We start from the raw sequence: 14,588 nt of genomic DNA on the forward strand, positions 1-14,588 counted from the left end.
GCAGAATCAGACTAAATGTTTTGAGCTGTCATTTGTGTGTATGAGTGTGTATTTCAAAGCTGGGACATAAAATGTGCTTTTAGAAGTAGGCAACAAAACAACACTCCTTGATAAGGGCAAAAGGCTTTTACTAACCTCCTATTACAAGAGCTTTATTTATTTATGAGTTAGGGTCCCGGGTCAGTGGTTAACGAACCCAACTAGTATCCATGAGGATGTGGGTCCAATCCCTGGCCTCTCTCAGTGGGTTAAGGATTTGGCGTTGCCATGAGCAGTGGTGCAGGTCGCAGACACGGCTCGAATCCCGTGTTGCTGTGGCTGTAGTGCAGGCCGGCAGCTATAGCTCCAATTCGACCCCTAGCCTGGGAATCTCCATATGCCACAGGTACAGCCCTAGAAAGACAAAAAATAATAATAATAATTTTATTTATTTATTTACAGCCATACCCACAGCATTCGGAAGTTCCCTGAGCCACAGCATGAAAACACCAAACCCCACCCACTAGGTCACCAGGGGAATCCATACTAAGAGAACTATATTTTAAAAGAACCTTGCCTTTTGTGACTCTGTAAAACTCTTTTGAGCAAAGCTGCTGGAAATGTATTTTGACAACTTACTTAATTTTTGTTTGAGGATTTTTTTTTGTCTTTTTGCTATTTCTTGGGCCGCTCCTGCGGCATATGGAGGTTCCCAGGCTAGGGGTCGAATCGGAGCTGTAGCCACCGGCCTACGCCAGAGCCACAGCAACGCGGGATCCGAGCCGCGTCTGCAACCTACACCACAGCTCACGGCAACGCCGGATCGTTAACCCACTGAGCAAGGGCAGGGACCGAACCCGCAACCTCATGGTTCCTAGTCGGATTCGTTAACCACTGCGCCACGACGGTAACTCCCTGTTTGAGAATTTATAAGGGATAGAATATTTCACTTTAAAAAGAAGGCCTATGGAGTTCCCATCATGGTGCAGAGGAAACAAATCCCAACGAGGAACCAGTGAGGTTGCAGGTTCGATCCCTGGCCTCACTCAGTGGGTTGAGGATCCAGCATTGCCGTGAGCTGCAGTATAGGCTGCAGACTCGGCTCGGATCTAGTGTTGCCATGGCTGTGGCGCAGGCTGGCAGCTGTAGCTCCAATTTGACCCCTAGCCTGGGAACCTCCATATGCCTCGGATGCAGCCCTAAAAAGACAAAAGACAAAAAAAATAAAAATAAGGCCTAAAAGTTCTCTTGTGGCACAGGGAGGTTAAGGATCTGGTGGTGTCACTGCTGCGGCTCAGACTGCTGCTGTGGTACAGGTTCAATCCCTGGCCCAGGAACTTCCACATGCCATGGGCAGCGCCGGGAGAAAAAAAAAGGTCTCATTTCTAATATATATAATTAGAATTGTATAATTGCTACAGGATAATCACTGTTGACGATTTTTGGAAAATAAAACTTTCAGGAAGATTTTAGACACTGTGTACACTTGGAAGGAGATCTCTTATGGACACTAGAGTCAGAGAAATGAGACAGCATGGTGAGAAAATGTGTATCTGTTAGCTTATGAACTTCAGTGATACAGCTATCCAGAACAAACAGTGATGAGGAGCTCTGATCCCACTATCTTATCAAATTCAAATGCATAAAATAAATTCTTTTAAAAATAGGAAGTAATGGGCACTTCCGTCGTGGCTCAGTGGTTAATGAACCCGACTAGGAACCATGAGGTCGCGCGTTTGATCCCTGGCCTCGCTCAGTGGGTTAACGATCCGGCGTTGCCATGAGCTGTGGTGTAGGTTGCAGATGTGGCTCGGATCCTGCATTGCTGTGGCTCTGGCGTAGGCCGGCAGCTAGAACTCCAATTAGACCCCTAGGCTGGGAACCTCCATATGCTTGGGAAGCGGCCCTAGAAAAGGCAAAAAGACAAAAATAAATAAATAAATAAATAAAAAATAAATAAAAACAGGAAGTAATGTTATCTTCCCCAACATACATAATCCCCACCCCACTTTTTTTTTTTTGGTTTAAATGGAGCTCTAGGAGAACAATTTGATAGAGTGATAAAAAGGTAAAATCTTAGATATAAAGAGATTGGGAAAAGTGGAGAAGAAGTAGCCAAACATATGGGAAGCACGGATAGGGTTTTCTTTATTAAAGAGTATTAAATGGACTATATAACCTATCATATCCACAATCATGGATAATTTTTAAATTTTTTTTGGCCTTTTTTTTTTTTTACGGTAGCACCCATGGATAATTTTTTTTAAAGCAAAGAATAAGAAATTGCTTCTATAAATATGATGCTAATATTAGGTATTCGAGGTTAGTAAATATCACATATTTTATTTACTCTTCTTTTAAAAATCTGTTACATAATAATCTAAATGTTTCTAAAAGTAGCAATAGCTAGAATGATGCAAAAGACAGTCTAAAAATAACTTTTTATTTTGCAACTGGTTTTTTTTCTCATCACAAAATGTTTTATTAAAAAAAGTGATTTGAGGAGTTCCCTTTGTGGCTCAGCTGGTTACAAATTCAGCTAGTATTCATGAGGATGTGTGTCTGGTCTCGGGCCCTGCTCACTGGGTTAAGGATCTGGTGTTGCCGTGAGCTATAGCATAGGTAGCAGACAAGGCTTGGATCTGGCATTGCTGTGGCTGTGGCATAGGCTGGCAGCTGTAGCTCTGATTCGACCTCTAGCTTGGGAACTTCCATATGCCAGGGGTGTGGCCCTAAAAGGTAAAAAAAAAAATTGAAAAAAATAAATAGTGATGCATTTTTCATTAAAACTTGGAATTTATCAGAAGCAAAAGTGCTCTAAGGTACTGGCTTGAAATTTAAATATTAACCACTTTAAAATATAACACCAAAAATGACTACCTTTTAAATATATTAAAAATTATACTTCAATGAACTGTAAAAAAATGTTATAGTAATAAAATAAAGACACTTTGCATATGAGCGTTTCACACGGATCTTTTTCATTATTAGGTAAGGCAGAGGACTCCACGGGTCAGAGAGTGTCTGTTATCACTGGAAACACACTTTAGGCTTTAATGCAGGCTTTGATTTAGAATATGATCTTTTTGATGATTTCTATCTCAAAGCTGTGTTAACAAAGTTTATTGATGTTGTTGGAATAAAAGATTCTGGTATAAACTTAGATTCAAGGCTTGTATTTGAATAAAATAAAACATACAGTCTCTAAAAGTTGCAGATTTTACCTTAGGTCCATCTAAGAAATCAGTAACAGATGGTAGTAGATGTTTTACTAGGAAGGGAGGGGTGATTAGCAGATTAGCAGAACTAATAATAAGCCTAAGAGAAACGTAGCAATTAAAGAACTGGGAACAAAGGAGAGAGGGGATTTAGGCTAAACTCAGAGGTAAATCTCTGTAGCAGGAGACGGATACCCAAATTTTCTTGATCATGAGATACAGCAACTGGCTGAATCAGAATGGAATCTGTATTTTTAACAAGTACACTAACTCTTCGGAGGTGAATCTGGGAAATACAGAATTAAGAACAACTTAGAAAAAAATAATTTCAATTAAAGAACAGCAAACCAGGATTAAGGAAGAGTCAATCAGGGTCAGATTAAGGGATAACGCATATTAATATTTACATCAGGGTCAGCACATTTTTGGTAAAGGGTCACAGAGTAAATGTTTTAGGCTTTGGGGGCCAACAGGCAAAATCAAAGATATCAAGGGATAATCAATGTGCACAAAGCTTTTATTGACGAAATTAAAAATATAATAACAGTATAAATTTGCTATTCAGGTCTACTAAAGAGAAGGAGGAAATTCTTCTTAGAAGGATAACATATGGTTTATTTAGGGTTCAAAGTTAATGTTCCCTCTCTTGTAATAACCTATAATGGACTATAATCTGCAAAACAAAAAACAAACCACTATGCTATACACCCAAAACACAATATTGTAAATCAACTATACTTCAATTTTTTTTAAAAAAGTAAGCATTTCCTATCATGAAAATCAACTGCAAATGTTCTGTATAATAGAGGTCTATAATGAGATTTTACGTATTTCATCTTTGAAAATGTCTTTTTGTACAGATACACACTTTCAGTAGAGGTACATATCTATAAACGCGTAACTTTAATTGAGCATATTCATCACTTGGAAGACATTTACAGAATTACATTAGATGATTTTCTTGATATTTGCCTATAAACACGTCATTACACTGCATTTTGATCACTCCCAATTGATAGTTAGGTGGAAGCTCCTCAACTGCAGAATCAAATGGATTAGGAAATATGGAAATTTCCTTTGCATGTGCATCGAGATTCAAAAACACCAAAGCTAGAATTAAAGCTCAGAAAATATATCTATTTTGCCATCTGAAATCCACTTTCTTTTTTTTTTTCTCATTTTGGCAAGGCAGGTATGTACCCATAAAAAAATAATACAATGTTGCAATCCAGTGGTACATATGATACTTGAAATGCTGCTGTTGTGTTTGAAGCAGCAGTAACAGTTACCACATAGAGGCTCTGTTGCAACTACTCAACTCTTGTCCTTTGTAGCAAAAAAGCACAGACAAACATAAAGGGTAAGTGTGGCTGTGTTGCAATAAAATTTATTTATGAACCATGAAATCTGAATGTCACATGATTTTCTCACATCACAAAATTTTATTCCTTTTGATTTTTTCCCAATCCCTAAAAAAGTAAAATAGCTCATAGGTCATACAAAAGCAGGTGGCAGGCCAAATCTGGCCTGTGAGTCAGTACTCCAACCACTCACCTATGCTATTAACTTTTCCTGAAGAAAAATCTTCCCAAGAAACTTTTTTCTGGGGTGATCCTGTCGTGGCTCAGCAGTTAATGAACCCGACTAGCATCCATGAGGATGTAGGTTCAATCCCTGCCCTCACTCAGTGGGTTAAGGATCTAGCATTGCCGTGAACTGTGGTGTAGGTCACAGATGTGGCTCAGATCCTGTGTTGCTGTGGCTCTGGAGTAGGCCAGCCCGGCAGCTACAGCTCCAATTCGACTCCTAGCCTGGGAACCTCCATATGCCACAAGTGTGGCCTTAAAAGCCAAAAAAAAAAAAAGAAACTTTTTCCCTCCAGCAAACTTATTTCTTAAAAACTCAACAACAACAAAATAAATAAGTAAATTAAGAAATGGGTAAAAAATTTATTTATTTATTTATTTATTTATTTATCGTCTTTTTGCTATTTCTTGGGCCGCTCCGCGGCATATGGAGATTCCCAGGCTAGGGGTCGAATCGGAGCTGTGGCCACTGGCCTACACCACAGCCACAGCAACGCGGGATCCGAGCCGCGTCTGCAACCTACACCACAGCTCACGGCAACGCAACGCCGGATCGTTAACCCACTGAGCAAGGGCAGGGACTGAACCCGCAACCTCATGGTTCCTAGTCGGATTCGTTAACCACTGCGCGCCACGACGGGAACTCCCAAAAATTTATTTTTGTTGTTGTTGTGCTTTTTGTCTTTTCTATGGCCGCACCCGTGGCATATGGAGGTTCCTAGGCTAGGGGTCTAATGGGAGCCGTAGCTGCTGGCCTATGCCATAGCCACAGCAACTCGGGATCTGAGTTGAGTCTGCAACCTACACCACAGCTCACGGCAACACTGGATCCTTAACTCACTGAGGGAGGCCAGGGATCGAACCTACAACCTCATTGTTCCTGATCGGATTGGCTAACCACTGAGCCATGGGAACTCCAAGAAATGGGTAAAAAATTTAAATAGACATTTCTCCAAAAGAGAAACACAAATGGCCAGTAAGCACATGAAAAGATGTTCAACCTCATCAGCCATCCCAAAAATGCAATTCTAACAGGATACCATTCACATCTACCAGAATGGCTATAAATAAAGGTGGGGAAAGGGGTAACAAGCATTGGCAAAAGATGTGAAGGAATTCAGACTTCCATATAGTTTAGTGGATCCTCAATAAGTCAAACATCGAATTACCATGTGACCCAGCAATTCCACTGCTAAATAACAATTCCACTGCTAAACGCAGGTGTTCAAGCTTATGTGTGAATGTTCTTAGCTATACTCACAAAAAGTGGAAGCCACCCAAATAACCACCAACAGATGAATGGATAAACAAAATGTGGTATATCCATACAAGGAAGTATTATTTGACCATAAAAAGGAATGAATTACTAACACCTGCTACAACAGATGAAAACGAGAGAAAGAAGCCAGACAGAGAAACACCACATATTGTATGATTCCATTGATATGAAATGTCCAGAACAGGTATAGCCACAGAAACGGAAAGGAGATTAGTGGTTGCCGAAAGCTGCAGGAAGGTGGCGGTGGGGGAATGGGAGTGACCGCTAACGAGTACAAGATGTCTTTGGGGGTGATGAAATGCTCTGGTGCAGTATGTACAACTCTGTGAATTCACTAAAAAAAATAAACCAATGGATTATATAGTTCAAAGGGGTGAATTTTATGGTGAGTTATACCTCAATCTAAAAATTAATTTTAAAAGTCTATGGTAAAAATCATTAAATTTTAGATATTTCATTAAGGCATTACTGCGTTTCTAAGCTAAGAAACACAAAGGAGTATTCAAACCGTGTTACACGTGGTTCCCTTGTCAAATAACACCCAAAGTTTTCGCTTGTATGAGTTTTTAAGTTTGTGGATTTTACAGCAGCAAAGCAAGTAGATTGGTTAAGTCTTCAGACTTTTGTTGTTATAATTGCCAATGCTTCTGTTTGTTTTAAATGGCATTTCCTGAAACAGTGTTTCATCTGAAATATTATTGAGTATTTAACGTGAAATGTCTTTGAAGAAAAGCACAAGAAAAATAACAGTTTAGAAAGCAATAAATCTAAATTTTGGTAGTTTAAATGAATACTTAAGAGTTACTAAGAATCACTATCTCAACAGAGTTACTGCCTGCACATTCCAGCCCCTACTAATGGAGGTTTTACCTCTTTTTCCTCTGGGCAGTACAGGGGCCCTGTAGGATGAAGAACAGCTTTCTGTGCATAATAAAAGAGCTCTGATATGTTCTTCAGGTTTTTTGCTGAACACTGAAAAGAAAGTTTAAAATTATTCCCTCTGAAAACAATTACGAGAGCTAAAAACATTTTCTAAACTATCAATGGAAGGTAGTTAAGATCTCGTGAGACACTGAAGAAATGTGTTTTTCTTAATGGTTATCACAATATGAGTGTCTACAAAGCGCTCAGAGGCAAACTCCAAGTTCTGTGCTTTCTTTGGTTTACAAGACTTCACAAACAATAGGAAACTCAGTCCATCCCACACCTTTTCCCCTCTTATTCTGAACCTCAGTTGTGTGAGACTTGAACAACTGTAAATTTCAAAAGCAAATGGGAAAGTTTACCTCCACACAGGTTTCGATTTCGGTGTACTGGTTCATAATCGGAAGGATGGTCTCCATACTACTGTATTCCACCAGATCAGACTTGTTCCCAACCAATATCAAAGGCAGCCTGGAATAAACAGGGCACGTCGTAACAATAAGGAAGGCAAAAGGCATTTGATTTGTATTTTAATGTACATCATAACCTATACTAACCAATAAGACTTAATCTCCCAAATATGAACCCTCTACTGTAGTCCGCTCAAGCCCCCAAAGAGCTTGTGCATCCTCAACAAATATTTACTGAGTTTCTATTATAAGCCAGGGACTGTTCTAATGATTAAAGACACAAGACAGGAGTTCCCGTTGTGGCTCAGTGGTTAATGAATCTGACTAGGAACCATGACGTTGCAGGTTCGATCCCTGGCCTCGCTCAGTGGGTTAAGGATCCGGCACTGCTGTGAGCCATGGTGTAGGTTGCAGACGCGGCTTGAATCCCAAGTTGCTGTGGCTCTGGTGTAGGCTTTACTAACTGTAAATTAGATGACTAGCCTGGGAACCTCCATATGCCGCAGGTGCGGCCCTAGAAAAGACCAAAAATAAAAAATAAAAAATAATAAAAATAAAGACACAAGATAGATAAAGTCCCTCCGCATTCTAATATTAAAAGTCAGAAAATGGACAATAAGCAAATAAACATGCCACGTTCCAATTCCCTAAGCACAATGAAGGAAACAACTAGGGGGATATGGGATAAAGTAATGGGAGGCGGCTAACTATAACACGGTATTCAGGGAAAAACCTCCCTGACAAGGCAGCACTTGTGCCCTGGAGCGAAGGATGAAATGGAACCTGTCAGGTGAAGAGCCAGGAATGAGCTGGCCGGGAAGATAGGACAGCACATGCAAAAGCCCCAAAGCTAAAAAAAACATCCCCATGAGTCCAAAGAACAGAACAATGCCAGAGCGGCTGGAGAGTGGTGTCAAAGGGGAAGAGGCCTGAAATGGGGCTGGAGAAAGGAGCAAAGGCCAGACACGACAGGACCTGCAGCTGCAGGAAGAGTGTGTATTTTAAGTGGACAATGGGAAGCCGTGGAAAGATTACAGGTAGGGGAATGACGTGATCTGATCACATTTTAAAATGCAGTCATGTGTCATCTTTCAAAGATACATACTGAAGTATTTACAGTATGATAAGATGTGTGATTTGTTCAAATGACCCCAAGGGGACGGGTAAAAAATGGAACAAGACTGGCCATGAGTCGTTAATTACTGAAGCTGGATGACAGATACAGAGGGATTCATTTTACTGTTCTCTCTACTTTTGCATATGTTTGATTTTTTTTTTTTCAATAATAAAAGCTTTTCGGAGTTCCCGTCGTGGCTCAGTGCTTAACGAATTCAACTAGGAACCATGAGGCCTTGCTCAGTGGGTTAAGGATCCGGCGTTGCCGTGAGCTGTGGTATAGGTCGCAGACCGGCTTGGATCCCGCATTGCTGTGGCTCTGGCGTAGGCCGGCGGCTACAGCTCCGATTAGACCCCTAGCCTGGGAATCTCCATATGCTGCAGGAGCGGCCCAAGAAATGGCAAAAAAAAAAAGAAGACAATAATAAAAGCTTTTCTGGAGTTCCCACCTTGGCGCAGTGGGTTAAGGATCCAGCACTGCCACAGCTATAGTGCAGATCACAGCTGTAGCTCAGATCTGATAACCTGACCCGGAAATTTCTATATGTCACAGGTGAGGCCAAAAAAAAAATTTTTTTTTAATGTGACATCTTGGATTGGAGCAATGAAGATGGAGAGGAGATATTCAGATGTGAGATATATTTTAGAGGTAGAATGGATAGAAGCAACAGGGAGATTAGATATGGAGGCTGAAGGAAAATAGAAATCAAGAAAAAACAGATTTTTTTTGCTGGACAAAACAGGCAGATCTGAGACAGAAAAGACTGAAAAACGTTTTTGGAGAGGCGGGGGCATAGTCAGGGAATTAAGGATTTTTGTCTTAAATAAGTTAAATCTGACAGGCCTATGAGAAATCTGAATGAGGATTACCCAAGAAAACTGGCCAGTGGAGAAGAATTATTTGTACATTCCACAAGAGAGCTTAAAGGGAACGCAGATCATCTTGCTGCAACTCCACATGCGACAGAAACACCTTCAAGCATTTATTTAATCACATAGTGTGGTTATTATGTGTAAAAGGCCTGGCCCACTGCATAACCCAAATTTAGATTAATGGAGCCAGGAGGGTTTCCAAAAATGTACTGCTTTAAAACCAAAGGTGTGCTCAGAATAACATATGGATCTTAAAAAAAAAAAAAAAAAAATACATAGATCCAAGCCCTACTCCAAACCTCCTAAGAGTCAAAGGGTGGGGCACAGGCACCTACACTGTTTTCAAGCACCTCTGGTGACAGTAATGGGCATCCCTGACAGTAAAGGGCACACTGGGATAATGGTCCCAGAAGTCCTAAGTAAGAACATATGTGCAGGGAGTTCCCTGGTGGCACAGCAGGTTAAAGATCTGGCACTGCCACTGAAGAAGCTTGGGCTGCTGCTGTGGCGTGCAGAGTTCCATCCCTGGCCCGGGAACTTTCACATGCCACAGGCATGGCCAAAAAAGAAAGAAAAGAAGAAAAGGAGGAAGGGAGGAAGGACGGATGGATGTATAAACATAAGGTATGAGGCTCAGGAGAGACGATACTGGGAAAATGTGAAGTCCAACAATAAAGAACTAGACCGCCCCGGGACAAGTCTCCACGAGAGAAATAAATATGCTCATAGGATTCGGGGAGGGGAAAAAGCACAGCCACATCTGAGAGAGCTCAGTGAGATCGCCACACAGAAAGCCACTTTCAGACGGCATACTGAAGGGGCCGCAAAACCAGCCTGCGGGTTTCTAGAGAGCAGTTTACGAAGCCCTCAGAGTAGAGCCCATTTTCAAACTTCAGTTGTTCAAGGTGGTGCTTGACAGATCCTGGCAAAACTGACTTCTCTGGAGAATCTCTCCTGGAAACAGTTCAAGTAATCAGCAGGAAAAGCAAGCGTCGGGGCATAGAGGTATTGTTTCCTCCAAGACAGTCCTGTCAGATATACCTGGGAGGACAGAAGAGATCTTATCTGTACTGTCCGTCCCGGTAACCTCTAGCCACGAGGGGCTAACGATCACTTGAAATGTGGCTAAGTGTGTCCAAGGAACTGAGATGTTGTTTAGTTTTATTTAATTTTACTTCAAGTTAAATTGCCACAACCGACTGGAGGCTACTGCACTGGACAGCACAGCTCTAGAGAGCTCCTTCCAGCTTTGTCAATAAGTCACTACAGGAGTTCTCTTGTACTGCAGTGGGTTAAGAATCAGTACTGTCACTGCAGCGGCTTGGGTCACGTCCCGGGCCCAGAACTTCCATATGCCATGGGCACAGCCAAAAAAAAAAAAAAAAAGTCTCTATGAAGTTTAAAACAATGATAAAGTGATGGAGACCCCACTGTGGTTCAGCAAGTTAAGAACCTGACCAGTATCCACGAGGACGCAGGTTTGATCCCTGGCCTCGTTCATGGGTTAAAGATCCAGCACTTCTGCAAGCTGTGGTGTAGGCCAGCAACAGCAGCTCCAATTTGACCCCTAGCCTGGGACCCTCCACATGCCTCGGGTGGGGCCCTAAAAAGACAAAAGAAAAAAAAAGAAAAAGAAAAAGAAAAACTAAGAGAAATCAACAAAATAATCCCACTTAAATTTAACCAAGGAGGTGAAAGACTTGCACACTGAAAATTATAAGTTACTGATGAAAGAAACTGAGAAGACACAAAGAAATATGAAAATATTCTATGCTCATGGATTGGAAAAATAAATATTATTAAAATATCTATATCACCCAAAGCTATATACAGATTCAGTGCAATCCTTAGCAAAATTCCAATGACATTTTTTCAAAGAAATAGACCAATCTTAAAATTTGAATGGAACCACAAAAGATCCTGAGTACCCAAAGCAATTTTGAGAAAGAACAAAAAATCTAGAGGTACCACACTCCCTAATTTCAAACATTACAAAGCCATAGTGATCAAAATAGTATGGTCTTGGCAGTAAACCAAATACATACATCAATGGAATCCACACAATACGGTCAATTAATTTATGACAAAGGAGGCAGGAACATATAATAAAGGATGGTCTCTTTCACAAATAGTGTTGGGGAAAAAGAACAGCTACATACACAAGAATGAGATCAGACCACTATCTTATACCATCCGCAAAAACTAACTCAAAGTGGATTAAAGATTTGAATGTAAAACCTGAAACCATAAAACTCACAGAAGAAAATACAGGCACAAGCTACTTGACATCAGTCTTGGTAATGAATTTTTGGATCTGGCAGCAAACGCAAAAATAAACAATGGGACTAGATCAAACTAAAAAGCTTCTTACACAGTAAAGGACACTATCTACAAAATGAAAAGAAAACCTACTGAATCTACTGAATACAAGGAAATTATCTGCAAATCATATACTGGATAAAGAGTTAATATCCAAAATATACAAAGCACTCATAAAACTCAATAGCAAAAGAGCAAAAATCCAATTTAAAAATGGGTAGAGGATCTGAATAGAGATTTTTTTTCAAAAAGAGTCTTATAGATGGTCAACAGGCACTCAAAAAGAAGCTCAACATCACACATCAGGGAAATGCAATTCAAACCACAATGGAAATTCCCTTGTGGTGCAGCAGGTTAAGGATCCAGTGTTGCCACTGCAGTGGCCTGGGTTGATGCTATGGTGCAGGTTTGATCCCTGGCCTGGAAACTTCCACATGCCACGGGTGCAACTAAAAAAAAAGAAATAACAAGTGCTGGTGAGGACGTGGAGAAAAGGGAATACTCAAACACTCTTGTGCACTGTTGGTGGGAACATAAACTGGTGCAATCTCTAAGGAAAACACTATGGAGGTTCCTCAAAAAATTAAAAACAGAATTACCACATAATCCATCAATTCCACTTGTGGGTACCGATCTAAACAAAAACATTAATTTGAAAAGATATATGCAGCCCCATGTTCATTAAAGCATTATTTACAATAGCCAAGATATGGAAACAACCTAAGTATCCACTGATGGATAAAGGAACAAAGAAGATGTGGTATAAGTATACAATGGAATATTATTCAGCAATAAAAAAGAATGAAATCTTGCCATTTGCAACAACATGGATAGACCTTGAGCAAATTATGCTAAGTGAAGTTCAGCCAGACAGAGAAAAACAAATACTGCATGATTTCACTTATACGTAGACTCTAAAGACAAAACCAAAATCATGTAAACAGAGAATAGAATGACGGCTACCAGAGAAAAGGGGATGGTGGGGAGTGGGTGAAATAGGTGAGAGGGGTCAAGAGGTACAAACTTTCAGTTATAAAATAAAGAAGCCACAGGGATGTAAAGCACAGCATGGTGACTACAGACAAGCACACTGCAGAGCATACTCACAAATGGCCAAGAGAGTAAACCCTAGAAGTTAACTTTGTATGGTGACAGGTGCTAACTAGACTTATTGTGGTGGTCACTTCACAGTGTATACAAATACTGAATCATGATGCTGTCCACCTGAAACCAACATAATGTTTTATGTCAATTACATCTCAAAAAATTTTAGAAGATGCAAATGTCTCACAAATACCATGTTCCATTAATTAAGCAATACTGCAAGAAAAAAATTTTTTTTTCTCTTTTTAGGGCCTCACCCATGGCATATGGAAGCTCCCAGGCTAGGGATCAAATCGGAGCTATAGCTGCTGGCCTACACCACAGCTCGTGGCAACACCAGGTCCTTAACTGGCTGAGCAAGGCCAGGCATCAAACCTGCACCCTCATGGATACTAGTCAGGTTTGTTACTGCTGAGCCACAACGTGAACTCCAAGAAAATGTTTTGTTTCCATTTTAATTTAAAACTCAAAATATTTAAACCCAGAACCACCATTCTGCTCAGAAGAATAAAAAATGTGCGTTCTCTTGCTTTTCCCCATCACACATATATTTCCCAAAGAATTTCAAAGAAATCTCCCACGTGAATTTCTAAGTGAACATCTCTAAAGATTTTTAGAGAACTTATAAAGCGCTTACACATGCACTATTTCACTGGATTCCCAAAATAACCACACGTAACCAAAAGAAGTATTCTCCTCATCAGCTATTACAGATGAAGAAATTAAGGCTCAATGAAGTCGAAGTCCTAAAGCCCCTAAGTGGCCAAGTCAGACTTCCAAGGTCACTCATTTTCCTCCAAGTCCTACACTCTTACATAGACCACATAGCGAGCAACCAATAATGGGGTAATGTCGGAATTCCCGTTGCAGCGCAGTGGAAACGAATCTGACTAGTATCCATGAGGACTCGGGTTTGATCCCTGGCCTCACTAGGTGGGTTAAGGATCCGGTGCTGCCGTGAGCTGTGGTGTAGGTGGCAGACAAAGCTTGGATCTGGTGTTGCTGTGGCTGTGGTGCAGGCTGGCAGCTGTAGCTCGGATTTGATCCCTACCCTGCGAACTTCCATATGCCATGGAAGCGGCCCTATAAAAACCAAAACCAAAACCAAAACCAGGGTAATATCAAGCCTCAAAAGGACATTTCAAGAGGGAGGGCAGGGAGTTTCCATTGTGGTGGAGCAGAAACAAATCTGACCAGGAACCATGAGGTTGTGGGTTCGATCCCTGGCTTCGATCAGTGGGTTAAGGACCTGGCATTGCCATGAGCTGCGGTGTAGGTCGCAGATGTAGCTTGGATCCCACACTGCTGTGGCTGTGGCCGGCAGCTACAGCTCTGATTGGACCTCTAGCCTGGGAACCTCCATATGCGCAGGTGCAGCCCTAAAAAGCAAAAAAAAAAAAGGGGGGGGGGGAGGCTTGTTACAGCATCAGTGCATCAGTGTTCTATTTCTGCTTTGCTTTAAATATACATGCTGCCTCAAAGAATTCCTCCCCAAAAAAGGTGTGTGTATATAAACAGACAGACCTAGAGATAAAGCAAATACAGCAAACTGTTAACAACTGGTGGATCTAAGTGAATAGTTCACAGATGTTCATTGTACTATTTCTTGCAACTTTTCTTGAGGTTTGAAATTTTTCAATATACAAAGTTTGAGGAAAAAAAAAATACCTGCTGTCTTTGTCTGTTCTTTCATTTATGAGGGGAATCCATCGACTTGTTACCTAAAACGAAAATTAACAAGAGCTAAGCCATGATAAGAAAAATGTTCCACCCTCGGACC

The 14,588-nt window shown here is 40.8% G+C and overlaps 1 protein-coding gene across 8 annotated transcripts in view; it reads right to left on the reverse strand.

Moving 5' to 3' along the window:
• RHOT1 (ras homolog family member T1) overlaps positions 1-14,588 on the reverse strand; it is a 70,820-nt gene that overhangs the window by 31,061 nt on the left and 25,171 nt on the right. For all 8 annotated transcript variants that reach the window (XM_047757112.1, XM_047757113.1, XM_047757107.1 and 5 more), the window contains exons 6-8: positions 14,477-14,529; positions 7,349-7,457; positions 6,933-7,034 (exon numbers count right to left, since the gene is read on the reverse strand). In XM_047757112.1, coding sequence (XP_047613068.1) covers positions 6,933-7,034; positions 7,349-7,457; positions 14,477-14,529 — 264 coding nt within the window. The remainder of the gene's footprint in view (positions 1-6,932; positions 7,035-7,348; positions 7,458-14,476; positions 14,530-14,588) is intronic.

Source organism: Phacochoerus africanus, chromosome 14 (genome assembly GCF_016906955.1).
Source record: "Phacochoerus africanus isolate WHEZ1 chromosome 14, ROS_Pafr_v1, whole genome shotgun sequence".
NCBI classification, from domain to species: domain Eukaryota; kingdom Metazoa; phylum Chordata; class Mammalia; order Artiodactyla; family Suidae; genus Phacochoerus; species Phacochoerus africanus.